Source organism: Engraulis encrasicolus, chromosome 7, assembly GCF_034702125.1.
Source record: "Engraulis encrasicolus isolate BLACKSEA-1 chromosome 7, IST_EnEncr_1.0, whole genome shotgun sequence".
NCBI classification, from domain to species: Eukaryota; Metazoa; Chordata; class Actinopteri; order Clupeiformes; family Engraulidae; genus Engraulis; species Engraulis encrasicolus.
This window is the reverse complement of record NC_085863.1, coordinates 25,151,878-25,161,877: the sequence shown is the minus strand read 5'-3', so window position 1 is coordinate 25,161,877 and position 10,000 is coordinate 25,151,878. Positions and strand designations below refer to the sequence as shown.

The following is a 10,000-nucleotide window of genomic DNA, read 5'->3' as shown; positions in this document are numbered from 1 at the left end:
AAGTCGTGTAAAGCATTAGTTTACATAGGCCTACTATTCTCCGTGATTTTGGACAGGAGGCGGCGCCTCCCTTGTACTCAAGGAGGAATCGCCTCTGGTGTGTGTGTGTGTGTGTGTGTGTGTGCGCCTCACTGTCCAGCCAATCTGCACCTCAATGGTTGCCATTCTGGTTAAGGGTAGATACACACACAGAGGGAATTAACAGGGTGTGTGTGTGTGTGTGTGTGTGTGTGTGTGTGTGTGTGTGTGTGTGTGTGTCTTCAGTGAGCGTGCTTGCGTGTGTACTTATGTGTGTAAGCCTCACTGTCCAACTTCCAACTTGGTTATCTGCACCTCGATAGTGGCCATCCTAGTTCATTTGGGGGGGGGGGATCAAGGGGGATGCTTCTCAGATTTTAAGTAATATCAATGTAGTTACATTAGACGGATAATAAAATCATGTAGAAATAGTGGAGATAATAAAACCAAAATGGGGATCAATCCCTCCAACAAATCTCACCCCGTGAGTGTTTCAGAAAAGATGTGTCTAAAACATATACAGACAATATCATACTGAACGCATCTGCATAACGGCGCTGATTAGTTTGTGGCCTCGCATTCTAATTTCATCGTGCCGGCAATTCTTCAATGACAACCAAGGTCTTGAATTCTTTAAATAGCACCAGTGTTTATTTGGCATCCTCATTAAAATTCACTACAAGAATTCACTACATACTTTTCTACTGTGACTAGTTGGTACGCTCTTTTCAAGCTTAAAGGTGCACTGTGTAATAGTTTTTTGGCCGTTGCTTTCCAAAATTCATGCTGTCCATTTCAAAATGTTACCTTTTTCACAAATACTTACCACTGCCATCACATTTTTACGCGTTTCTAAATGGTGATTCTCTCTTGTGTCCAAAAACGTTATGGCTAGCAAACCGGCTAGACAACGCAGCCGATTGCATTCTGACACAAGTGCAGTGCAAGCGCACGCACTGCATTTCGGGCACAGAAGCACAGAAGTCTGCAGCGAGTCTGCAAACATTCTGCCACTACGTCTCAGTGAGTAGCCAGTGCGCGCTACACACTGAGACATACTGCTGAAACTAGTACACAAAAGCGCCATTTGAGAAGCATTTGCAATGAGAAACATCTTTGTTACACTGTTTGTAACAATCTTGCTCACATGAACCTCAACATATTACCAACAACTTATTGTGGTGGCCTATTTGAAGAAATTGTCATATAAAAGGGATGGTCGTGCATTTTCCCCCAGAATTAAAAGGGGGTCATTTACAAACATACTGCAAGGGACGGTCATTCATTTTCTGCTGGCGGGCAATGTGGACCGCTTTGCACTCAGTGAGAGCACTTGAAGACCACGCATCTTCTGATTCTTGCTTTGCACTCATTTGAATTTGGTGACTGTGGCACTAAGAATCAAAGAACATGGATCTTAGATGCCTACTTTGCCTTAGACGACTGCTTTGTGCCTTGACGTTAAAAAGCTGACGATTAAACCATATGCGCATGATTCACCCTAATGGTTTTAGTTATTTATTATTTGTCAATGTTTAGATTCATGCATGTGATGCATAAATGGCATGATATGTTCAATGTCTGGTGATTTGTAATTTACTTGATCTATTTCAAATCCTGGTAGCCTACCTTTTCAAATCCAGGCTCATACATGGTAGGCTTATTGATAAATTGCCTCGACAGATTATGAGGAGGCCAGGGGGAGTGTTTGGGCAAAGGTTCAGAACAGGCACAGACGGACGCATCTGTTGTCCGCTGGTCGGACTTGTTAGCTACAAAACTTACTGTACTTTGGTCATACTAGTAAATATTACTTTATTTTTTTGTAAATATTCATGAAAAGGCATCACAGTTTCAAAGAGCAATATCTACTCTAGCCCCCATCCTATACAGTGCACCTTTAACCATATTGAACAATGGCGTGTGAGTGCAGGACTGCACTTAACTGAACAGGACAGAGAGATGAGATGGCATACTGTAGAGAAATGACTTGCGCTGCTGGGAGAGTCTATGGGGCTATGCTGTATAAACTTGTGGGACTGTGAGTCTAAAGGCCTACCTGGATTTGTGTGGCTTTGAATTTGTAGACTGACAGTGACATGTGTGCGCGCTTGTGTATGTGTGTGTCTGGAGATGACTTCAGCCTCAGACAGCAGGAGGTGTGTGTGTGTGTGTGTGTATGTGTATGTGTGTGTGTGTGTGTGTGTGTGTGTGTGTGTGTGTGTGTGTGTGTGTGTATGTGTGTGTATGTGTGTGTATGTGTGTGTGTGTGTGTGTGTGTGTGTGTGTGTAAGGATGTGATGTGAAGTGTGCAGAGGCTTCAGCTGCCCGTCACAGCTCCTGTATCTGCAGGCCAGTCATATGCCATTCAAGATTACACTGCTGCTGCTACTACTACTGCTGCTGCTGCTGGAAAGTGATAGGAGAAGCTCAATGCATCTGACCTTGAAGAAGTCATAATGAGGGATGTGGGGTGGCGGGGGGATGCGCGCGTGCGCGCGCGCGCCTGTGTGTGTGTGTGTGTGTGTGTGTGTGTGTGTGTGTGTGTGTGTGTGTGTGTGTACCTCCGCTTGGCTTCTTCATACTTCAGACTGAGGCGGACCTTCTCTGCTAGTCTGTTACTGCTGGACACAAACTGCAAAAGAAAGGCACATATTATTTAACAAAATTATATACATTATTATTTAACTTCAGACAAAATGCAGCAAAAGGCAGAAGGGAGAATTACACACAATATTATTATTTCTTTTTACATTAAAATGTAAGCAAGAATGAAAAGAAAAAAAACACTTTTTGAGGCACTCCTTACTAAAGTTTAAAAAGCCTTTATTAAATACTGGCTACATGCAAGAATGATTGATTTTCCACAATTAGGCTCTTTAACTCTTAATTCTGCATACTTCACAAATCTGAACACTTTAGACATCTCTGCTTTCAAATCGTCCTGCGGCATGGAGCAGGGACAATAATTCTACCATTGCTGTGTTACAAGGTCATTGCTGTGTTGCATGATTTCTGCTGATGTTGCACAACTTCTGGAATGATATTTGGAGTATATGATTAAGGCTTTTGCTAATGTAAACAAACTATGTCTCCATTACAAAGACCAGGATCTCGGAAAGGGCTGAACAAAAATGTTCCAAGGGAGCATGTTGAAATATACAGGAATTCTCCTTTAAGATGTAAGCAAATATAATTGTTTTTCTTCCACAGTTTCATAACACTTAATATTATTTTTTATATATCTATTTTCAATTTTCATCATTTGGGATTTCATAACGCAAGCACAGCATTTCTCCATTATTTGAAACATATGCTGTATAAATCTCTGCTTTGAAATTGCCTTGTGGTCAGATGCCAATTCTATCCCTAGGCAGTAGCATAGCATAGCGGTACTGTGACTGTGACTAACTAACTGTCCTGTCTGGCTTGGCATGCATTGCCTAATGTCTGGCGTGTGTGGTAGCCTATGCAAACCAATGGTGACTGTGCTACTGAACCACATGGAAATGAAGCCTGTGCCGGTGGCCAGCGCTAAGCCTGACTCAAACATTCCTGTGTAAACACATGTTGATGTTCCAGCCCAGCCATTCCGATGACAGCCCTGGTGAATGCTGATGTTTAATGCAACCATAACCAATCAGGAAAGAGTCCCAGTGAATACTGATGTTTAGGCCAACAAATCAGCTGAGACATGAAGTGAAAGCAAGAAGCTGAGATCCCCAAATAAAATGTTGATGTTGGGGGCAGCCGTGGAGGACTAATGGTTAGGGAGTCGGTCTCTTGAAATCGGAATGTTGCAGGTTCAAATCTTGTACAGTTCATGATGAGGAATTCTAAAGTTAGGGACCTACAGTGAAGCTCCAGGGACTATTCCCAAAACCCTGCACCTAAATAACTGTTGGTTGCTTTGGATAAAAGTGACCGTTAAGAGTGACGTAATGTCGAAAGAATGTGATGACGTTAAGTACAACCAATCAGCAGATCCCCAATGCAGTGCAATCTACCGACTTTGAAATAAATCATACGAAGGGAAGATCCTATCTCCATCTCTCTGCATTATCTAAGCGATCATAATTTACTCTTTCATTATCTCTTTGATCATGTTATTAAATGTAAATTATTAATCAATTACATAATAAACTGATTCTAATTAATGATCCAATGATCGCGACGGACTTTGTACATAAGTACCCGAAACTATGTGAGGTACAGGAAATACAATGCCATGCCAGCATTCACTGCAGACTTCATAATAAACAATGCAATCAGCATTATCATTACAAACATCTAATTGCAAAAAGCATATATAAGCACTTAACAAAAAAACGCCACTTCAATTCAGTGTGCATAATGTTGCATGATATGGCAAAATATGGCAACAACAACATCAAGGGTTCCTTTCACTACACTGCCCAAAAGTATCCTTGACAGTTGATACAGAGTCTGACAGGCTTACATCTTGAAAAGGGGCCCCTGACCCCCATATCTGCCCACCCTTCCCACCTTACCTCTGTGGGGATGTCCGTCTGTGATTGGGCGTCAGAGTAGAGGCGCGGGATTGACAGGTTGGAGTTGGCCAATGAGGTGTTGCTAGCCCACAGGTCTGACTGGGAGCCCGCCCCCATCTGGAAACCATCCTTCAACGCAGCCAGTTTCTGCCAATGGAAAAACACACTTACTCAATTTTTGATAAACACACACACACGCACACATACAGTGCCCTCCATAATTATTGGCACCCCTGGTTGAGATGTGTTTTTTAGCTTCCAATTATTATTATTTTTCTCTAAATAATATGGGACCTTAATGGAAAAAAAGAGAAAAATTCAACCTTCAATACAAGTGCATTTATTCAGTGGGGAAAAAATCCCACATAAAGAAATAATTATTTGACATCAAATAATGTGTGTCACAATTATTAGCACCCCTGTTGTTAATATTTTGTACAACCCCCTTTTGCCAACAAAACAGCACCTAATCTTCTCCTATAATGTTTCACAAGATGGGAAAAGACAGAAAGAGGGATCTTCAGCCATTCCTCTTTGCAGAATCTCTCTAAATCATCCAGAGACCTGGGTCCTCTCCTCTGTACTCTCCTCTTCAGCTCACCCCACAGGTTCTCAATGGGGTTGAGGTCTGGGGACTGAGATGGCCATGGGAGGAGCTTGATTTTGTGTCTGGTTAACCATTTCTGTGTAGATTTGGCCGTATGTTTAGGGTCATTGTCTTGCTGAAAGACCCAGTGACGACCCATCTTCAGCTTTTTGGCAGAGGGCAACAGATTTTGATTTAAAATGTCCTGGTATTTCAAAGCATTCATGATGCCATGCACCCTAACAAGCTTCCCAGGGCCTTTGGAAGCGAAACAGCCCCACAGCATCACTGACCCACCCCCATACTTCACAATGGGTATGAGGTGCTTTTCAGCATGCGCATCTTTCGTGGCACGCCAGACCCACTTAGAGTGTTTGTTGCCAAAAAGCTCAATCTTGGTCTCATCTGACCAAAGCACACGGTCCCAGTTGAAGCCCCAATACCGCTGGGCGAACTCCAGACGTTTACGTTTATGATTGTGGGTGAGGAAAGGTTTTCTCCGTGCATGCCTCCTAAACAGCTTGTTGGCGTGTAGACAGCGCCTGATGGTTGATTTGGAGACTTTGTGACCCCAGGATGCTACCATTTGTTGTAATTCTGTAACAGTGAGCTTTGGAGATATTTTGATTTCTCTTACCATCCTCCTCACTGTGCGTGGTGGCAAAATAAACTTGGGTCCTCGTCCAGGCTTGTTTACCACTGTTCCAGTTGTTTTGAACTTCTTAATTATTCCTCTCACAGTAGATATGGGCAGCTGCAGTTGAGTGGCAATCTTCTTGTAGCCTCTGCCTGACCTGTGAAGGTCGACGCACATCTGCCTCACTTGTATGCTGTGTTCCTTTGTCTTTCCCATGTTTAAGAGTGGATAAGAGAAATGGCCTCGGTGTCACGTCATATTTATACCCCAGGGAAACAGGAAGTGATGAATTACTAATTAAATGTTCCTACATACTCTGGTAAACTTTGTAAACTACTGTAGAAATGACAGAAATGCTTCAATTATATTTATTTCCTGGGAATTGTTAAGGGTGCCAATAATTGTGGAACAGGTGATTTAATGAAAAATAATTATTTTTTAGTCAGGGATTTTTTTTATTTTCCTACAATTCATTTGAGTTGAAGGCTACATTTTCCTAAAATTTTCAGTGTGACAGTACTCTTCTGCAATAAACACTGAATTTATTTTAAGGCTTTTAACACATCTCAACCAGGGGTGCCAATAATTATGGAGGGCACTGTATGTACACATAGGCACGCACACACATGGAGATGGATTAACAGAAGGAAAGGTAAATGTCTAATTTGCTTTCTCTCTCTTTCTCACACATATAGTGACACGGGCACAAGCAAATGCATGCAAAAACACTCACAGTACATGTACTGAACTATGCAACAACAAAATGAATGCAAGAAATCTAAAACAGGATATGATTGTGGTGACATTGAATGTCCAGTGTGATGCTGCTACTGAATAGACATAGAAGCACACATCAGTTGGGAGGTGCCTATATTTGGAGATTTACGGTAAATGAGCGGCAGCATTTATCACAAGTACAGTCCTAGCTTTACTCAAACCTGACATGAAAATGAAAACTTTTTGTCTGCAAATTAAAAAAAAACCTTTTGTGTCAGATAAGTTTCATTACCCAGACACACATTTTATACACGCCAACCATCACATTTATTCAATTTATACGGGCGTCACACACAGGCAAACAGATGGCCTTCCACTCCAAGATACACTTACACCGCTGTTCACACCCATTAATTGTACGTGCACTGCAATGAGACACACACTTAGAGACATACACAAACACACTTCCTGACACCACTACCCACCACTATCCATTCATCATTTTATGCCCACAGCACTTGGACAAACACACACCCTCTCTCCCGCTTGCTGTCTCCCTTTCTCTTTCTCTCTCTCTCAGATTTTATGCCCACCGTATTGGCTCTGCTCCTCTCTGGACACACATATGCTCTCCCTCTCTCTGGACACAAATATGCTCTCCCTCTCTCTGGACACAAATATGCTCTCCCTCTCTCTGGACACAAATATGCTCTCCCTCTCTCTGGACACAAATATGCTCTCTCTCTCTCTCTCTCTCTCTCTCTCCCTCTCTCCCTCTCTTCTCCCTCTCTCCCTCTCTTCTCTCTCTCTCTCTCTCTCTCTCTCTCTCTCTCTCTCTCTCTCTCTCCCTCTCCCTCTCCCTCTCCCTCTCTCCCTCCCTCTCCATCCCCACGGTGTGTTACTAATAAGGCTCTTCATCATGATAAGAGGCGGCGTGCTGCCATGCTGATCAGCATCAATAAAGATGAATGAGACTCCTGAGTGGAGACGATGGCGGAACAGCAGCGCCTAGTTAGCATTCACACAAACTGTGTGTGTGTGTGTGTGTGTGTGTGTGTGTGTGTGTGTGTGTGTGTATGCAAGTGTTTGACAACGGGAGCCCATCCGTGGTGTGTGTAATGTGGTGTGTGTGTGTGTGTACATATGCGAGTGTTAGACAACGGTAGCCCATAAGTGTCTGTTCAACAATCACATTGTGTAACTAATGACTTCACGCTGCTACAGCAATGACACAGCTGATGATCAGAAGAGATCAGAGGTGTGTGTGTGTGCGTGTGCGTGTGCGTGTGCGTGTGCGTGTGTGTGTGTGTGCGTGTGCGTGTGCGTGTGCGTGTGCGTGTGCGTGTGTGTGTGTTCGTGTTCAAATTCAGCAGACAGAATTTTCAGACAATCTCGTGGTATGGAGTTTAACAAAGCCAGCGTGTGCACACACACACACACAGACACAGACACACAGACACACACACACACCAACCCCCCCCCACCCACACCCAACCCACCGACCCACCCACCCACACGCACACACGCACACACACACACACACACACACACACACACACCCGCTGTGGGAGGGGGTGTGTAATAAAAGGATCAGATATGCATTATTTAGCATCCTCTGAGCCTCCTCGCATACTACAACCAGTCCCAAAAAGCAGGCGCACGCACGCACGTGCACACGCGCACGCACACACACACTCTGAGACAGTGTTTCATAGAGATGAAGTGAAAGGGAGAGGAAGGCGAGAGCAAGCTTATTTGTGTGTATTAGAAACACAGGATGAGATGGGATAGGGGGAGGGAAGAAACAGATGACGACAGAGGTGTGTGTGTTTGTGTGTGTGCGTGCGTGCGTGCATGTCAGTGTGTGTGTATGCGTGAGTGTCACAGTAGCTAGTGAGTGCAGTGCAACGCTACATAGCAGCCTAACTACATGAGCCATGCCTGCTGTTGACTATGGTTGCCCACGGATACCATTCCTCTACACGAGACCCTGCCAGCCCTGCAAGACCATCTCCAGTCTAGACACAGTCTGATGCATGAGTATGTTCCCTCTGTTGCATGTGGTTGCAGGAGCAATTTAAGGCACACAGCGAGCACATCGCCGGCCTAATTCAAAAGGATCAATAGGATCGCTACTGCATGTAAAGACAAATTCGCTCTATCCATCAGACACACCTGTCTTACCAGGGTTTCCCCCAGCACATTACTGCTAAGGCATCCACCTTCACAACAAACAAACTGTTAGGGGTTTTCTTATCATATATCTCATGAATCTGCAAAGTATAGCCGTTCCCTGATTATAGTCACGCGTCTGTGATACCGGCTAACCCCACACCACCTAGACTAAAGGGAAACGCTGCTTATAAATTCAACATTGAAGATTCTTTCTATTAATCCCATTGGACCTATAGCTGCTGCATAACACAGCAAATGACACAATAAATGAAAAGCGCAATGCGTTTCTTCTTCTTGTTTTGTCGCACAAGTTGTCTGTTCGTGGAAAACTTCGTGCTGGTACAGGTTTTGATGGTTAATCGCATGATTTGCTGTTCCGAGGCATTGTTATGCGTTGCATGAACTGACGGTTTCTGAGGGAAAGAGTGGGCGCACAAGCGCTACGGAGCTCGTATTTTCAAGGAACTTCAATTCTTGGTGGTATCTGGCATACCGTCTTCTGGCAGGTATGATAAGCAAGACCCTCGTCTCTCTCTTCCAGAGGGGGTGTGGCTCGTCGGACAGGGCCGTGGGTAGCCTATAAATAGCTGGACCGACGGTGTTTTTTGATAATGTGAAAAATCCAGAATATTTCCACCTGAATTACCCCCATGGCCAAATGTAACTTTTGTAAATGTAATTTGTGTTGGGATTTCTACAGAAAATTAAAAGGAAGTGTGTTTCTGAATCTCTCTCTTTTGTCTTAAGCCTGCTTAGACTGATTGTGGTTTTCAGTTACCAAAAAACCCAGAAAGGGGTGCAAAATCTTTGCAAAAAATGAGAAAATGCTGCCACAAAATCAGACATTTTGACCGCAAAAATCACAAAATCCCAGTGCAAAATCCTGGAGGGACTGATACGGTGCCATCATAGAGTCATCCGTGTGCAGGCAGTGGTCCGGTACGTACCTGCATGAGCTCCTGTTTCTCCTTCTCCCCAGAGCTGATGGCCTCCCTGATGCTCTTCACCTCCTTCAGGATGGCCTGCGCCTCCTGCGGCTGGTAGATGTACGACACGTTCGACACCTTGTGGTTGATCCTGGAGGAGCAGGGGAGGAGAAATAAATTAAATTCTTGTAGCCATATGATTCACTCAACAACTTGTGGTTGACCCTGGAGGAAGAGAGACTCAGATATTAGGGAAATGTAGAAGATCTGTGGAAATAAACAATTGTCCACTAGAAGGACACGGTTTGTAGCAATATGACACGCTCGACACCTTGTGGTTGATCCTGGAGGGCTGGATGGTGGAGAGCAGGGAAGGGAAGAGAAAAATAGTTGCAAAGGCTAGAGAAATATCAGGGGTCTTGAAGGACAC

At 44.0% G+C, this 10,000-nt stretch overlaps 1 protein-coding gene across 1 annotated transcript in view; it reads right to left on the bottom strand.

The window, feature by feature from the left end:
• Positions 1-10,000, bottom strand: part of wwc1 (WW and C2 domain containing 1) — a 77,336-nt gene that overhangs the window by 29,345 nt on the left and 37,991 nt on the right. The window contains exons 6-8 of the mRNA XM_063203134.1: positions 9,592-9,721; positions 4,530-4,676; positions 2,583-2,653 (exon numbers count right to left, since the gene is read on the bottom strand). Coding sequence (XP_063059204.1) covers positions 2,583-2,653; positions 4,530-4,676; positions 9,592-9,721 — 348 coding nt within the window. The remainder of the gene's footprint in view (positions 1-2,582; positions 2,654-4,529; positions 4,677-9,591; positions 9,722-10,000) is intronic.